Here is an 18,576-nt window from a genome sequence, read left to right on the forward strand (position 1 = left end):
TTCTAATTATCTTCCTTATTTTTTTATGGTAACTGAGAAAAGTAAAAAGAACAGCAGAAATATCTAGAAAAGAACTATTCACTGTTTCATATCAAATAGTCAATTATTTAAAACAGGATCTAAGAAATACAATCTCATTTCAGTTTATGGCTGGTGTGATGAAAAAAGAATATTAGACTTAAAATCAGGAGACACGGGTCCAAATTTGGGTTCTACCACTTTTTCAGCTATAGAATCTTTGGCATATCATTTAATCCTACTGAGTCTCAGTTTTCTTTTATGAGGAAAAGGAATAACATCTACCTTACAATGTTGAGGATAAAAAAAAATCGTATACATGAAAGCTTTCATAAACCATAAAATGCTCTATAATTATTCTGTAGGAAATAATATCTTAAGTAAAAAATTCTAGTTTTAAGAAACTGTAGGCCGGGCGCTGTGGCTCACGCCTGTAATCCCAGCACTTTGGGAGGCCGAGGCAGGTGGATCACGAAGTCAGAAGTTCAACACCAGCCTGGCCAAGATGGTGAAACCCTATCTCTACTAAAAATACAAAAAAAAACCAGCCAAGCGTGGTGACAGGAGCCTGTAATTCCAGCCACTCGGGAGGCTGAGGCAGGAGAATTGCTCCTGGGCAGCAGAGGATGCAGTGGTCCAAGATAGCGCCACTGCACTCCAGCCTGGGTGACAGAGTGAGACTCTGTCAAACAAACAAACAAATAAATAACTTCTTGACCAAGGGCTTAATACTTGCTACCTTTACTTCCTGTCTACCCAATCTTAGCCTAGTTCTCAGAAATTGAAATTCTGCTTCCACCAATCTACTGAAATGGAATTTTCAAAGATCAACATTGATGTTCTAATAGACAAATTCACAGATCTTATTTGAGTTTTTATTATTCTTCAGATTTATGCAGCTTACATCCTCTGCTCCATGTTTCTGTGGTACTATTTAACTTTGGAATCACTCTTCCTAACCTCTCTGTTTCTATTGGCTCCCTCGCCACCATTTATAACTGTGGGTATTTCTTCATGCTGAGACCATGAACACTCAATGTACCTTGCCTTCAAGGAAATGAACCTCAAAGTCATCAATTCTCTGTTGACAACTTGAATATCCTTATCTCTCTCCAAGCCCTAGCTCCAGGTATTTAACTGTATATAAACAGCCTTTCTTTTTTTTCCGCTTTTTTGAGATGGAGTTTCACTCTTGTCACCCAGGCTTGAGTGCAGCGGCGCGATTTCGGCTCACTGCAACCTCTACCTCCTGGGTTCAAGCAATTCTCCTGCCTCAGCCTCCCGAGTAGCTGGGATTACAGGCGCCCACCACCAAGTCTGGCTAATTTTTGTATTTTCAGTAGAGACGGGTTTCACCATGTTGGCCAGGCTTGTCTTGAACTCCTAGATGATATGCCCGCCTCAGCCTCCAAAAGTGCTGGGATTACAGACGTAAGCCACCATGCCCAGCCATAAACAGCCTTTCTAAACAGGTTTTTCACCTGAATCAGAGAACACAAAATATGTCTACTTTCTGTTCTCTCAAAGATGGTACATAACTCCTACTGTTCTAAATGCATAGAAGATAAGTTAATTTATTGCTTACAATGAATGACTTAGGGCATTAGGGCTTATACGTCTTGTGGAATACTGGTTAAGAAAGGCTGGCAAGGCAGTTCCAGTTAAACATCCTAGTGTCACCTTAAAATTCCATCATTATTTATCATTTCATCCGCCTAAACCATCAACTCCCGTTTTAACTTTTCTTGTCCAGTAAATTACAATTTTTTTTTTTTTTACTTAATTAGCCTGGATATCTCGGTCACATTTACTATTAATAGTTTCTCTTTTCACCCCCTGTATTTGACCAAATAATGAAATCTATCAGTTTTATTTCATCTTGTTCATCTAGATCTATTGCTACTTCCACAGTTTATGTCTCTATCACCTGATGCTACACCCGCAAGCTTTCCCGCTTTCTTTGATTTCTCTTTTGTGCAATTTAGTTTATTATACTGCCACCAAGTTAATCTTTATGAAAATACCAATTTCAAGATAATGGTCATGGGAAAATAAGTCCAAACTCCTTAGCCTGGTACTCAAGGTTCTCCATAATCTGGCCTCAATCTGATTTTTCAACCTTATCTTCTACTATTTCCAAACACAAATCCTCTGCTTCAATAAGGCTTATTTATTCCTTCTCCTCAAATATATCACATTTATTCTAAAGAAAAGACTAAGTGCTAAGAAATACTTCAGATACACAAAAAGGTTAAAAACAATAATATATGACATTTTTGACTGAAATGACTGGCTCATGATATTTCTTTTGACTAGAATGCCCTTCCCCTCCTTTTCTTTGTCCTAACCTGTTTTTCAGCACTCAGCTCAAGCCTATTCTCATTTACAAGTCTACACTTAACTTTTGGTTTACATAGCTCATCTCCTTTTTAAAATTTCTAGAAAATTTGTATATTCATTGTGCCACAATGATACAGGTTCTTGAACTATTAACTAATTTGTATGAACGTTTCTTTGCTTTATCCTTATTTAGGCTCCAAATTTCTAGAGTTAAAACATATAATACCTCCATGGTAAACATCCCAGCAGCTACAGTTTAATACATTATAGGCATCTAATAGATGAATGGTAAATAAAATACTTACAAGTTCATCTGATTCTGCATCCACTAAAATTTCCAACATCATGTTTTCTCCACGACTGCTTTGCTGGAATACTTGAACACCACTTTTCTTCAAAAAAAACTTTAAAAGAATCCAAATAATTTAATTTTAATTATTTCTCCATAATCACTTCACACTTAATAAAGTGAAAAAATTCTGAACTAAATAGCCACTGACTTTGTGTTTGATGTGTTTCAGAGTAGGAAATCCACAGAAATATAATGCCTTCTGGTCAATTCTGGTTATTTTGTTTTTGTTTATGTCTACACGCCAAGCATCTAATGATATTATTTTATACCTAGAAAATAAATCAAGGCATTTAATTTAAAATTAATACATTACAAACAATTACAGTTTTTTAACTTTCCCTTGAATATTTCGTAAGAGTCATCCTTGCTTTTAAAGAAAAGAATGACAATTAGTTCCAGACAAAGAAAACACAAGCAGATAACCAGCCTCTCTATTGTTACTGGTCTAGACACAACCATGCCTGTAGATCACTAAGTTGAGATTTTCCCCATTAATCTAAAACAAAACTATATATATAAGTTTTAAGAGAAAATATGACACATAACACAAATCTCTATATCCTCCACGTTCCAAAACCCAGGATGGAAAATAAACATTTTATAATGCCTGTTTTATCTTTCTCTTTCCTTTAACAAAAGGAAAAGTTGTAACTGAGAGATGTTTACTTCATTTGCAACTCAATTGCCATCTGGGTAGAGTATCTGCAGGGAAGATGAGAGAAGAGAAAAAAAAAGGAAGATATTTTAATGAAGAGAAAAAAAATGGAGCTCTTTATTTCTTATTTCCTTCTTTCTAGTTGGGTGGCTGGGGGGTATAATCATCAATGTCACAGCGTCTCAAATAATGCTGGGAGCAGAGACATTGAGAATGGAAACAAAAATTCACATATCCATTCGAGGGAGACAAAATGCAGGGATATACATTAGAGAGAAAAAATTCAAACACTTTTAATAGAAGAAGGAAAGAGAAACACAGAATCTGACCAAAGTAGAGAATTATAGACACAAGTGTGAGAGATCCTTAGATCCTCTGCAAGTTAGACGTAACTCATTGATTATCAATTGACTATAACTGTCATAAACTATTTGCCAATTCTCCAAACAGATATTCAAAGATCCCCCTCCCCCACTTCTCGCACCCTTGTGTTAGGAGGGCTCTTTTGTTGTTGAAAAATTACCAAGTAACATTACCTTGTACAACATCGTTCTATGGCAGGGAACTTTTCTGGCCATGGAGAAGGATAGATAAACTCTGTGTCTCTATCATACCAGCACATTAGGCACTCACTATGTTGGTTTCTTTTCCTCTCTTCCTTTTTGAGGGAGTGGTTACATGTCTCCATGGCTTCCAATAATCGCTTCTGAATATAAGGATTGAAGAGAAGGGTTAAAAGTATAAAAATTCCATAATCTCAACAAACAGAATAACTCTTTTTCCTCCATATACAGAATAACCATTTGTGCTCTTGAAAAACAAAAAAACAAAATCTTAACTAATGAAACTCTTCCCTTTTATTGCATGAAAAATATGCTATTTATTGTTTCAAAGGGCCCTAGAATACTGCTACCACTGCAAAGTTCTCTAAAGCTATTACCTCAACAGTAGCCACCAGCAGAAAATCAAATTTTAAGTGTGAATCTATTATAATTACTATATCATAATTCACAGAGCATTAATCTCTTACTTTACAAATTCTGTAGTAGTATAGCAATGTCCATCTTTCCAAATTAACTTATACATTTAAAGTAATTCCAATCAGGACATCAATGATTTAAAATATCTTTTTTTAAAAAAAGAATAAGATACCAGTGTTAATATGGAAGAATAAATGTATGGACAGTAAAAAGTAACCAGGGACTTGTCTTACCAGATTCCATCACTTTTGATAAAGCTACTGTAATCAAAACACTAGTACTGACGCTACAAGAGACACACAGACCAGAAGAACAGAATAGAGTTCAATAATAGACCCAAATCTATGCCAAAACAGTCCTTTAGGTATTTAAATAATGATAATGTCCTAACTAGCTATCCAAGAGATATTGTATAAAATATCTAAGCTATCCAAATATCTAGCTATCCAAGAGATACTGTATAAAATATCTCTTTATCTCCGGTAATATTACTCCTTGTTCTGAAGACTACTTTGTCTAATAACAGTAAAGCCACTTCAGCCTTATTAGCCTACCTAGAAGTTTTTATGCACATAATGAAGAGGGTAGCTAAATCTCATTAACAAAACATAAATGGTGATTAAAACCCATTGCTCACTAACCTATGTGAAATAGTCTCTGATTAAGAATGTATGTGTATGTAATGATTATTTCATGCACTGACCTCATCAATAAAAGGGATTAACACCACAGCTTCCCATTCCTGTTGTTTCCCATTTAGGTCAGTTTTAAAATCAAGTGGGTAATATTCTATAATTGGTGAGTCTTCATTGGTCATCAAATGCTGTGAAAATATAAAATAGTATAATAGAAATATAAGAACTAATATCAATATAGCTTTTTGTTAATGTATTTATAATATTTCCTCATGTTAGTTTAAAATTTCTAAGCAAAGCAAACTAAATTTTTGTATCTTTGATGTCACAACGTACTTGCTATATTTTGATTCTCAACTATAAGAATTCTAATTTCACTGCTACTCATCATTTATATATTTTACTGACTTAGTTATGTAGCAGTCATCCTTACTCTCAACATTCATTTTAAATTATTTTTTCGTTTTTTCACTCTACAAGACACACAGCTGAATTGTTTTTCTATTCAGACTTCATTTCAGTTAATCTAAAAGGCATCTAGTAGTCCTCTATTTTTAGCCTCAAATTGACAATTTACTTTCATGTCCTGAAGAACCGATTCTATTAAGTAATGTAACATCCAAGATAGTTTAAAATAAAAATATCCTAAAATCCAAGAACCACTGCACCACTAATATCAAAGAGAAATAGTCCAATAACACATTTCTATGACTTTATAATGGAGGCAGACAAAGAAAGCATAAGGAAATAAGGCAGTATACTCTCAGGGTAATACTCAAAATATTTAAAATAACCAGTATGGCATGGGCACTGTACAATAAAACAGACTGTAAAACACTTGCATGGTCATGCTGGTCCAGAGTGGTTGGGTATTAAAGTGTATTGTATCCGAAGGCAGGGAAAAGAGAATAAAAGAAACTTATGAAGAAAGGGAAGCCAGGATCAAGAACAGGTTAAGGTTCAGAAAGATGCAGAAGGGAGTCTTCTAAACACTGCTAAAGAAGTAAAGGGGGTGTATGTGTCTACTCCAATTCCTGACCAAACCACAGAATTAAAAGAACAGATTGTTACCCTCAAAGAACGATACAAAGTGTAACTTCAGAATCACCTTAGTAGGCTTAGCGTAATTTTGGTAACCTTATCAACTCCTGAAATATTTTCCTCCTGTTACATGAAATATGTTAACCAAAGAAAGCTTTTTATTTCACAATTTGATAAATAAATTGTTTAAAAACAAACATATACTGAGGTAGTACTGCTGTTGGGATAAATGACTTATTAGAACCATCCCTATCCAAAATGTAGACAGTAAAGGGAAGAGAAATGAATCTATACATGTTTAGATAAAGCAGATAGCTTCAGATTTTGTCGGTTTTAGCCTACTTTCTTCAGTGTGGAGACAAATTGAAAATCTGTTTAAAGGTGCTGAAAATGAAGCCAGGCTCTGAATGGTTTACGGAGTTTCTTTGCATCTTTAAAACAAAGTTAACTTTAAATCAAAGAATTACTTTTCAAGGGATTGTTAAAAAAATACTATGGTTTAAAACTGAAAATAACTACTTAGCTACCAAATCAATTTGAGTATTATTGTTTCTAGGTTTGGAGGAAGAGCTCCTAAATATCAAAAAGACATAAAAACATTCAATTCTAAGACCCACCTGGTAGCATGTAGGAAGTAAATTTTTGCTGGCTGCTGGAAGTACAGCAAGAAGCTGTTCAAATGGCTTAAAAGGTTTTCCTAGTTCAAAATGGATTTTGAGTGTACTGATGTTGCGTATATCAGATAGGAAAGGTGCATAATGATAAGGATAATACCTATAAAACAAAACTGAGTTTTAAACAAGTGGCATCTTTATGAATTAGGTTAATAATAAGCATATACTTTTCCCCATATTTTAACAACATATAAAAATAATTTTAAAAAATTAGTACTGCCCATAATTCTACCATCTGAATATAAGAAATTAGCAGTGTCGGAAAATTTAGGTCATCCGATGGCAACAAATGTTACATTTTCTGAATTTTTTTTTTTTTTTTTTTGAGGCAGAGTCTCCCTCTGTGGCCCAGGCTGGAGTGCAGTGGCGCAATCCTGGCTCACTGCAAGCTCCGCCTCCCGGGTTCACGCCATTCTGCTGCCTCAGCCTCCCAAATAGCTGGGACTACAGGCGCCTGCCACCATGCCAGGCTAATTTTTTGTATTTTTAGTAGAGACGGGGTTTCACCTTGTTAGCCAGGATGGTTTCGATCTCCTGATCTCGTGATCCGCCCGCCTCGGCCTCCCAAAGTGCTGGGATTACAAGCGTAATCCAGCGTGCCTGGCCTATTTCCTGAATTTTTAAAGTGTGGTTTCACATTTCTGAAATTGGGATGAATCAGGTAATTGAAAAACACATATAATGTAATGCTTTTTTTAATTCTCAAAATGTTGATTGTGAATCTTCCAATCAATAGATTGAACCAGAAATAATGAGGTAGTCAGAAGACTTTCAGTTTGGTCACTTGAGCCTGGATCATTTAAGCAAGAGGCTAAAAACAGTTGAATCTTCTGGTAAAAGCTCACAAGGAGAGGAAGAAAAGTGAGTCTGAGGTTATCTGGCCATTACCAGTCAGATCTAAGAACTTTTATCTTTGAATTAGCATGCTTATTATTGTATTTGTGATAAGGATGAAACCATGTATCGATCACATACACTAATTGTTTCTGTTTTTATTACCTTCTCATCTTAATTACAGGTATAAATATTTTATAAAGCTTTGAACAAACAATTTTTAAAAATTTCAATATGCTCCTAATGTTTGAGTCAGGATACCAAAAACATTGAAATGTTTTTGTATTCCATAATTATGGCATACATTTCAAAAAAATGGGGACGTTTAGGAGGCCAAATGCCATGTGGAATAGAAAAAAGGTAGACTTTGGAGTCAGACAGGCTTTGACTTAATTCTTGGGTGTATAATCTTTAGGAAGATTACTTAACCTTTCTTAACCTTTCAGAGCCTCAATTTCTTCATCTGTAAAAGGGAGAAAACAATGTTTACTTTGAATAGTTCTGAAGATTATGTGAGAGCATGCTTTTTATGTGCTTGGCCTTAATGTAAGTTACAACAGGAATAACTTACATTCACACTATTTTAAAAATGGCAAATCAAGGATTTTCTTCATGAGATTGCTCCTCAGAGAGGCCCTGAGAATCAGGTGATTATAAAACTTTTTTCAAAGGCTTTATTTAGTAAGTGAAACCATAATTAATGTCACATTATTTTGCACTGGTTTGTATTGCTAGATGGAGCTCTGAAACAGAGCCTAGCACAGGTGCTTTGAACAAAACAAAACCAAACAGAGTTGTGTCATCACCTAAAAGTCTCTAGTATTCACTGTATCATTTTTTTGGTTTTTAATTTTTCTACTTTGGTGGATGGTTTGAAAATGCAGATGGGATTTGCTAGAATAGGAAACATGAGAGAAATAAAATGATTACTATTTCCCGTAAAAGCAAATAATTGGGAGGCTGAGGTATGATAATTGCTTGAATCCGGGAAGGGGAGGTTGCAGCAGTGAGCCAACCATTTAAAGCCATACATTTAAACCTGGTTGTATGGAACTTTTAAAAAATTACCATAAGTAGAGGCCGGGCGCAGTGACTCATGCCTGTAATCCTAGCACTTTGGGAGGTCGAGGTGGGTGGATCACCTGAGGTCAGGAGTTCGAGACTAGCCTGGCCAACATGGCAAAACACCATCTCTACTAAAAATATAAAAATTAGCTGGCCGTGGTGGCGCATGCCTGTAATCCCAGCTACTCAGGGGGCTGAGGTAGAATTGCTTGAACCCAGGAGGCGGAGATTGCAATGAGCTGAGATCATGCCGCTGCACTCCAGCCTGGGCAACAGAGTGAGACTCTGTCTCAAAAAAAAAAAAAAAAAAACCATAAATAGAAATAAAAGGAAGTGCTTCCTAAATAAGACTAGTAGAATGAATCATTATAAAAAGACAAAACTTTATTTTTGTTTTTATTCTCTCACCAGCTCCAGGACTGAACTCCATGATAGTAATAGTGCAAAATCCACTGTATTGCCTGAACATAACATGCAGCTTGATCAGCCAGAAAGTCACTGAAAATAGAATATTTTCATTATAACATATTTTTTGAAGACAGGCCTGTGTCTTTAGAGCATGGTATCTGCTGATACAACATTTTACCTCAGATGATTTATTTTATCAATGAATTAGCTATTTATGGCTAAAAATTATAATCCTAAAAACTCCAAAATATTTTTTACAATTCCATCCTGTCACATTATAGTTTTCCTAAACCAACTATCAAAATAGATAAATCTGTTATTCATATTTACTCAGTTAATTTACCACTCCCTTGGTCCAAAGGTTGAAGATTTACCCAATGAAGCTTTCTATAGTGACACTACCACTCTCTTAAATAGTGGGGGTGAGACGGGAGAAAGGGATGGGAATCTTCTTTACATGGAATGATATCTGAGAGAAGCAAAGTAGCAAATCAGGAAGATCTTAAAATTTGGTCACAGAAACTAGAACACTTTCAGAAGTGCTGTATGTGAACAATATTCCCTCTAATCCTTTCTTTGTCAAAAACCAAATGCCATCTTCTAAGTTTGGGTAAAATAAGTCTTCAAATCATCAAAACAAAACAAAACAGAGCCCTGGGCTAAAGGCAAAAGTATTCACTTAGAAATTCCATAGCTACATATTTCTGGGAGGTATGTTTTTTAACATGAAAAATATTGCTTTTTTATTATAAAAGAACTATTTCCTCATGAGTGAAAATCTGGATAACGAAGAACAGCATTTTTATCATCTTATAGCCATCACTTTTACATTTTGTAGTGTTTCAGTCTTTTATCTATATCTAGGTTTTTTTACATGTTAATGAGAGCATACTGTATATATGATTTCATGTCTTGCCTTTACAATTTGTACTTAATAATGTACTATAAGCATCCTTCCAAACTGTTATGAACTTTCTGCAAGTACCAGTTTAGCAGTTCTGCAGATTCTGGAGATGGAAGAGGTGACAGAGATGGTGATTGTAATGAAGAAGCAGTGGCCAATTATGATGAACCTTCTTATTGGACATTTAGATTATTTCTAATTTTTTTACTATTATAAACAACTTTGTAACAAAAATCCTTTTATATAAGGATCATTTTCTCTTCAGCAATTTTTATCACAGGAATATAATACAAGTCAGAATTAATACCATCTTCTCCAAAACCAGACTAGTTGAAACATACACAATAATTCATGAAACCAAAAAATCCTTTTTCTCCCACTACTTTATCAAAATTATGTTTTCTGAATAACTGCAAAATCTAATTTTTTCTATTTTAAAATAAAAGTATTGGCAAAAACGTACTCAGATACTACGTCAACCCCCATCTTCGTCATGTAATATGTTCTTTTATATTGTCTAAACTCAGTTTCAAATAGGTCATCATCTTCAGCCTCATCTTCTAAATTATCTGGGAAAAAAGTCAGAAAGACAGTGACTGACAATTATGAATAGCCTGTTTTTCCACCTAATGATTTGATAAATGCATATCTAAGTTGATGCTTATATGCTACCACAGAAATCTGTTCCACCCAAAATTAGTAATAATAAAGAAAAGGTATAACAACTATCCTATCAAAGTAGTAACATACCAAAACACATACTTCGTACTTACCCTTAGAAGTTACCATTTCGCCTTCATTTTTGTCTAAAGCAGCCCAACACAGAGAATTTTCCTGGCCCTATAAATTGTAAATCAACATAAAATGAATGGCAAGATACATTTCAAAATGAGATGTCATTTCTCTTCCATGAACCCATTTGCTTTTCTATAGTTCTTCCATGTTATAACATCCTTCATATCCTGCCCATCTGCTTTTCCTCCCTTGTGATCTCAATCCTTTCTCTCCTCTATTCTCTGATTTCCTGTCTACTGCCAATGACTCTCTTTAGTTCTTCCTACTCCCTTATCCCCATTTCCTTTCTTCCATCCAACTTATGGCCTCTACCAACTTCCTGTGTCTGGGCTATTCCTGCATAGTGTCTCTAATGTTAGCTGCATACGGCTGGAAGACTGGTGAAGTTTAAGTACCGAATTGTGGTGGGGGAGTGAGGGATTACTGACAGGTAAGTTTTGTGTGTACCAGGTTCCCAAAAAGTTGCAGAGCCCGTTTTCTTAGGGGGAAAAAAAAAAAAAAGACACACACACACACAAACCAGTGGAATGCAGACTGACTGCTGCCAAGTGCCAGTGAGGAAGAGCTAAGCAGCGAGAAGGACTACACTAGAGAAAACAAGGACAGTTGCCCCTTCTGGAGCAAGAGTCATTAAGTTTGAACCTAAATAGAACCAGTACAGCAAGGAGAGTAAGAAACTCAACAGAATCTTGGCCAGGCACGGTGGCTCACGCCTGTAATCCCAGCACTTAAGGGAGGCCAAGGTGGGCGGATCACGAGGTCAGGAGTTCGACACCAGCATTACTAACATAGTGAAACCCCGTCTCTACTAAAAATACAAAAATTAGCTGGGTGGTGGCACGCGCCTCTAATCCCAGCTACTCAGGAGGGTGAGGCAGGGGAATTCAAGCAAACCCAGGAGGTAGAGGTTGCAGTGAGCCAAGATTGCGCCATTGCACTTCCAGCCTGAGTGCCTGAGTAACACGCTGTCTCCAAAAAAAAAAAAAGAAACTCAACAGAATCCAATAATTACACAGAGGCTGAGGAATTTTTCACAAGAGGTTTACTTTTCAAGTTAACACAAGACATTCTTTGGAGATTATCAGAGATGCTCTGCAGGGTACTATCATATTCTAATTGATTCTATTATTCATTTATTAAGCACATAACATTTACTAGATATTGTGCTATTAGGTTGGCACAAAAGTAATTGTGGTTTTTGCCATTACTATTAACTTAGACTATTGTATTTTATAAGTAAATCATTTCTAGGGAAAATCACTGATCTAGTTAATGTCTCATATCATTAAACGCTATAAATATCCACATTTTAAAAACTAGTCCATTGTTTTTTTAATTAAAAAAAAATTGCCAAGGGAAAGTGTGAATGCAGTCCTCCACTACCATAAGTCATGCAGTTGAGTTTCCCACATTTGGCGAAATCGCAGGGCGTCAGCACACCCAGAGTGTAATGGATAAACCTCGCCCTGGGAAAACCACTTTCATGATCATGGTATCCTCCCTGTCAGGTTTTAAATAATCGTTTTTCTTTTTTATGAGACAGAGTCTCACTCTGTCAGCCAGGCTGCAGTGCAGTGGCCCAGTCTTGGCTCACTGCAACCTCTGTCTCCCGGGTTCAAGTGATTCTTGTGCCTCGGCCTCCCAAGTAGCTGGGATTACAGGTGTGTGCCACCACATCCAGCTAATTTTTGTTTTTTTAGTAGAGATGGGGTTTCGCCACGTTGGCCAGGCTGGTCTCAAACTCCTGACCTGAGGTAATCCCCCACTTTTGCCTCCCAAAGTGCTGGGATTACAGGTGTGAGCCACTGCACCTGGCCTTAAATAATTGTTTTTAATAACATGTTTTAAGTAATTAAAAAAAAAAATTTTTTTTTAAAGCCCAGAAAATAATTCATTTTCTGGGCTTTTATGTTTAGAAATGTTTTCCACATTTATTAACATAAAACACAATGTACCTCTTCAACAGTAAAAATAAGAAACTGATTATTGAAGATCTCATTAAATGATAGAAGCTAATAGAAAAAAAGAAACCAAATCAATTTCTGAAATGCCTATAGAGAGGAAGAGAAATAAAACGAGGCAATCCCAAATCATAAGAAGGAAAATGAGAAACAAAGAATATAATTTTTGCCTTTACAGTTAAAACAATGAAAGGACGCCTAAAAAAACAGACACCTTTAACTTTTTCTTTTCCTTGTAGTTCCTGGCTTCTTCTGCTGCGACACCTGCTGCTTCGTTGAGGTACTTGTTACCAACTTTGCTTTCAAACCATTTTAGGTCCACAAAAACTTCACTGAAGTGCTCCCGATCAAACTGTACAGAAATATTTAAATTTATTTTTAAATAATTTAAGTATATCTAGAAGAATACAAATCAAACTTAAAACAGTGACTACTACGGGGGTATAGGAAATTGGAGAATGTTACTCTTTTATATATATGGGAGACCTCATGTGTTACTCTAAAAATACAAATAGAAAGCAAATAAAAATAAAATTAATTTAGGTAAAAGTGTTTATACTGAATAAGCAATTGGAATAGAATTATAAAACCCCTTTCTTCTGGTATTACATAATTGGTGACTGATCATTTACAGCTACTCTGCGACAGGAAAACAAAAATTTCTAGTTACTTACATCTGATAGTTTCACCAGGTATTTCTCAAATCGAGGTAAGTTGAGATGCCCACTTTCATTAATATAACCTAAAAGAAACAAAAATTTAAATCTGTACTAAAAGCTGACATTTTTTCTAAACAATTCTACAAAATGTTGAATGTTCATGTTCTACAGTACTAATCAAGAAAAAACAGTGTTGGACTATATCCAAACTGGCCTTAGTTTCTATGAATTTTATGCTACTGTAATATGCAACATGTAAGCACCAAAGCCAAATATAAGAAATTCCAGGTTCCACATAATAATAATCCAATATTTGGTAACAATTAATTAAATTAAATATGTTCTATAATCTATCTAGATCATTCAATATGATATGTTAACTTAAGGACTGATGTTCTGCTACCCTGTGGTCTGTTTTATTCGGCATCACTATGTTTGTCAATTGTCTGTTTTCATTGAAAAATCACTGCTTCATATTAAACACTCTGATGCATATCCATTCGAAAAAAATTGAATTTCTATGCTTAAATATGAAAAAAGTAAAACCAATAAAGTATGCTGGCTTTCTTAAGGAATTAAAGGCAAAGATTAGACCGGGTGTGGTGGCTCATGCCTGTAATCCCAGCACTTTGGGAAGTGGAGGCAGGCTGGATCACTTGAGGCCAGAAGTTTGAGACCAGCCTGGTCAATATGGTAAAACCCCATCTCCACTAAAAATATAGAACTTAGCCGGGCATGGTGACACATGCCTGTAATCCCAGCTACTCAGGAGGCGGAGGCATGGGCATAAGCTTGAATCCAGAAGGCAAACATTGCACTGTCGCCACTGCACTCCAGTCTGGGCAATAGAGCGAGACCCCGTCTCAAAAAATAAATAAATAATAAAAAAATAAAGGCAAAGATTAGTTAGCTATCAATAAGTGAGGTTCATTAACTCTGTTCACTTTCTTTCCTTGTGAATCACTGAAAATGACAACCTCAGAGGTTAGCACCTTAGACCAAAATAAATCCTCAATGTTTTTCTACTTTAGCTGTGCATGGAATAATCTACTAAACTAAGTGACATTTTTAGGGTAAGGTGGCACTAAATTAAAGTATCCTCGAGAGATTATTAAATTCTTCTTACCCCCAAGTTCTGGCAGGATGGTAATATATGTTCCATAAAGAAGAGGCAGTGCATCATGATTAATATGTAAATGAGGTAGATGAGGGATAAAATCATTACCAACAAGAAACCCCATCAAAATCCAATCATCTATTATCCTTTCAATATCATATTTAAATGTGATCTTTTCCTACAGTAAAATGGAGAACAAAGTCAAATCCAGTGAAAATTTCTGCAATGGAAATCCTTGGTCCATGGCTTTATTAATACTTACTTTTAATAATGAAAACTCATAGTCAATATACTCTCTCATTAAAGACAAGTGTAGAAGGTGAAATGTAGTTTCTTCTGGAGCACACACCCTGGAATTAGTCAGATGATCAAGATACAGTGAATTTTATTTTTAAGGTCCCAGCTTAAAAATGTAACAAAGCTTAAATCAAAAGTATCATTAGAAGATAGTAAGGTCTTGTAATTAAGGCATACAATTTACATGAAAGTTGCAGGATAACAAAGATAAAAATACAACTGCAATAATAGATAACACACGTTAAAGTTCAAAACAATTGGTTTACATTATGTGTTCTGTGGAAGGATTCTCAGAATTAAGAAGTCCTAAATAACATATAGTAGATGTAAGAAACTACTGAGATCTGGCCCATTTAAGGCTGGTCTTTTCAACAAATAATGCAAGGAAGATTGGATATCCACATGCAAAAGAATGAAGTTGGGCCCTTACCTTACACTACACACTAAAATTAACTCAAAATGAATCAAAGATCTAACCATAAAAGTTAAAACTTGAAAACTCCTAAAAAAAAGAAAAATAAATGAGTTGGATTATAACAAAATTAAAAACGTTTGTGCATCAAAGGACACTATCAACATAGTGAAAAGACAACCTACGGAATGAGATAAAGTATTTACAAATCATGTATCTGTTAAAGAATTACTATCCAGGCATAATTTCTTTCTTCCAACATATATGCTATATAATTTACCGTTGTGTTTTTTTGCCACCAAATCGAACTTCTTCTCTTAAGAGAGAAAAATGTGCCTCATGACTTGTTAATCCAAGCATAATCTGTTGAAAAATGATTAAGAAATGTTTTCGTTCTCCCATTTTTAATAATATTAGGTTCACAAAAGCAATTAAAAAACAATTCTATACAATGAAGAATAAGAAACAATTAGCACATTAAATATACAAATAACAAAATATGATCTATTTGTAGGTTATGAATGAGATAAAGTGTATTTTTCTAAGAAAAATATGTTCACCTTAGCTCACATGCTTTTCATAACCATTACCCTATCCCCATCCCCTCTCCTCTTCCTATCCCCCCAAATCCCAAACATCTCTTGGTTTTCACATATTTCTACTTGCCATGGGGGAACTGGTTAGAAATTAGAGGCAGCAGCTTTTCTATGACCAAAGAATGCAGGACTCTTTTGGAGACCAGGGTAGCCCCAGTATATGAAAACTCAGGAAAAAAAAAAAAAAAAGGAAAAGAGCACTTTCAGTTAATTTTCTCACATAGTGAGAAAAATGAGAAAATTTTTTTGAGACGGAGTCTCGCTCTGTTGCCCAGGCTGGAGCAGTGGCGCGATCTTGGCTCACTGCAACCTCCACCTCCCAGGTTCAAGCAATTCTCCCTGCCTCAGCCTCCAGAGTAGCTGGGATTACAGGTATCTGCCTCTATGCCTGCCTAATTTTTGTATTTTTTAGTAGAGATGGGGTTTAGCCATGTTGGCCAGGCTGGTCTTGAACTCCTGACCTTAGATGATCTGGCCGCCTCGGCCTCCCAAAGAGCTGGGATTACAGGCATGAGCCACCTTGCCCGGCCTTTCACACAGTATTCTAATACCCCAAGTAAGTCAACAGTCTGTTGAAACATATCAATCAAATGCCATGTACTTGCATACTGTTTATTTCAATCTTGATTCAAACAAGAAAACAAAATGAAACATTTATGAGGCAATCAGGGAAATGATAATACTAACTGGTTACTTCTATATTAAGAAAAGGTTAATTTCTGTTTTAGGTGGGATGATGGCATTGTGGTTATGTATTTTTTCTTAAAAAAACACCCTAATCCTTTAGAGAAACCTTATGAAACATATACAAATTAATGATAAAATGTTTAGGATTTGCTTTAATAATCGGGCGGGGAGCAGGTAGGAGAGAGAGGAGGAGACAGATGATTAGGGGTAGAAATTTAAAATTATTTAAGTTAGATGAAGGGTATATGATGTTCATTATATTACGTTGTCTATTTTTGTTTATGCTTGAAAATTTCCATAATAAAAAGTTAATGCCAAAAAAAAAGTCACTAAAGGTATTTGGAGCATGGAGTCTTCAGATCAGGAGGTATTAAAAGCCAAGTATTAAGCCTGAGGGTAAAAAGGCAGCCCCATTTCTCTGACCTCGGCAAAGTATTCACAGCACTAGAATTAGTCACATCTGTAGACTAATTATAGAGATCTGTGGTCAATAAGCTATGGCTAAAAAGCTCATTTTCCAATGATTTTTAGAAATTTGGTAATGATAGAAGTAGCAATCATTATTGTGTCTCCAATATTTGTTGCCACAGCCAGTAAGCTTCCTGTACAAAATGAAATCTCTTAGATATTTAACTATCAATGCATAAGTTTATAATAATAAAAATTATACCTACCAAGTCAGCATCTAAACCATAAAGACAGTGTCTGGTGTTTGGATCATGATCTGGCTTTGCTTTCTCGGATCTGATAAATTCCATGATTTTATGCTCTCCTTCTCCAGGAGTCTAAATAAAATTGTTTTTAAAAATGCAGTAATATGGTATATGCTTAAGAATATTAAATAATTTTTTAAAACTCTTTAAATAAAAAAAGATAATAACCTCATGGCCTGAGAAGTAGATGGTAACTCCTTGCCATGACTTGTCTGTAGAAATTTTCATATTTACAAAATACTTCAGATGTTCATGTAACCTGGCCATAAATTCAGTTCCTAAAAATAATAAGTTTTAAAAAGGTTAATCTAAGAAAGACATAAAAACATTAAGTTCTCAGTGACAACACATAACTGAATCTGAGTGCGCAGGGAATAGCTAGGTAGGTATAGGATCTCCAAAGAAGGTCAAAAGCTCTCCTGCTTATCCTGAAAAACAGGTAATGTACTTTTCCCTTGCAAATATCACAACTGTTTCTAATGTCACTAGTCCCCCTAAATAAAATCAGTGTCACACAGGGAAAGTCAAGGAATTTTACTAGTGTCTCAGCACTGTGCTTCAGGAATTTTCACATAAGGGCAGAGTTTGAACTCTCTAATGAACCTCAACCTTCTATTTCTTCTGCTGAATTCTGAATTTTTTTTTTTTAAGGCTTGCAGCTTAAATCAGATTTTCAATAATAATAATAATAATATTACTACTGAAATTACTATTCTGAAAAATTATTATTAATTTGGAACCTGAGTCTACAATGATTACATTTTGGGAAAGGCTCAGATGGTCAACAGTCAAAAGCAATACAGTCTAAAACCACAATCAGGATAAAACCGGTTGTTAAACTGAGCAATGTGTGACCAACGCACTTAAAGAAAGGACAAATTACCACTGTTAGTAAAGAACTGATGAGAAAGTTAGATTTTAAGATTTTCATTCAAAGTAAAGAATTATATGATGTTAGACAAAGGTTGTAGAGTATGCTGCTGCATACAAAATTAAACATAATACTGATAAATTCATTTTCCTTAAAGTCGTAAAAATCTTAACTAATTTTGAGAAGCAGAGTAGTAAGGGCCCTGGACTAGGAGAATCAGTTTCTTACTCTGACTACCGCAATCCAGCTACATCAACTTGATAAGCTACAACCTCACTGAGTCTGTTTTAACATAAATAAATGGCAGGAGTAGGACAGAAAGATATATAAACATAAGTTTCTTCAAGGTCTGCAATTCTGTACACCTGGGAGATTCCTGTCCATATCTGCTCTAATTTATCTACATCTGAAAATCCCTACAGTTTTTGTAGGAGTATTTATGACCAAGGTGACCAAACCATCTCATGAGCAAACATAAGTGGGAAAATACAGTAAATGGAACCCTAAGGCCAAAATAAATAGAGCATAGAAAATAAAATACATTTAAAAACCAAGTTTTCAA

The 18,576-nt window shown here is 35.2% G+C and overlaps 1 protein-coding gene and 1 non-coding gene across 17 annotated transcripts in view; both read right to left on the reverse strand.

Moving 5' to 3' along the window:
• Nucleotides 1–18,576, reverse strand: part of XRN1 (5'-3' exoribonuclease 1) — a 134,368-nt gene that overhangs the window by 94,784 nt on the left and 21,008 nt on the right. For all 16 annotated transcript variants that reach the window (XR_008501468.2, XM_054480703.2, XM_054480708.2 and 13 more), the window contains 15 exons: nt 17,312–17,421; nt 17,105–17,215; nt 15,428–15,510; nt 14,701–14,788; nt 14,448–14,616; nt 13,337–13,404; nt 12,877–13,014; nt 10,680–10,746; nt 10,370–10,475; nt 9,003–9,092; nt 6,639–6,795; nt 5,049–5,168; nt 3,902–4,071; nt 2,859–2,979; nt 2,664–2,762 (listed from right to left, as the gene is read on the reverse strand). Coding sequence is in view for 15 of the 16 variants with exons in the window: in XM_054480703.2 (XP_054336678.1) it covers nt 2,664–2,762; nt 2,859–2,979; nt 3,902–4,071; nt 5,049–5,168; nt 6,639–6,795; nt 9,003–9,092; nt 10,370–10,475; nt 10,680–10,746; nt 12,877–13,014; nt 13,337–13,404; nt 14,448–14,616; nt 14,701–14,788; nt 15,428–15,510; nt 17,105–17,215; nt 17,312–17,421 (1,697 nt within the window). In the remaining variant the exon portion in view is untranslated. The remainder of the gene's footprint in view (nt 1–2,663; nt 2,763–2,858; nt 2,980–3,901; nt 4,072–5,048; nt 5,169–6,638; nt 6,796–9,002; nt 9,093–10,369; nt 10,476–10,679; nt 10,747–12,876; nt 13,015–13,336; nt 13,405–14,447; nt 14,617–14,700; nt 14,789–15,427; nt 15,511–17,104; nt 17,216–17,311; nt 17,422–18,576) is intronic.
• On the reverse strand, nt 12,053–12,220 carry LOC129034480 (U1 spliceosomal RNA). Its single transcript, XR_008501949.1, has one exon. It is a non-coding gene; the product is annotated as a U1 spliceosomal RNA (small nuclear RNA).

Source organism: Pongo pygmaeus, chromosome 2 (assembly GCF_028885625.2).
Source record: "Pongo pygmaeus isolate AG05252 chromosome 2, NHGRI_mPonPyg2-v2.0_pri, whole genome shotgun sequence".
Taxonomy (NCBI): domain Eukaryota; kingdom Metazoa; phylum Chordata; class Mammalia; order Primates; family Hominidae; genus Pongo; species Pongo pygmaeus.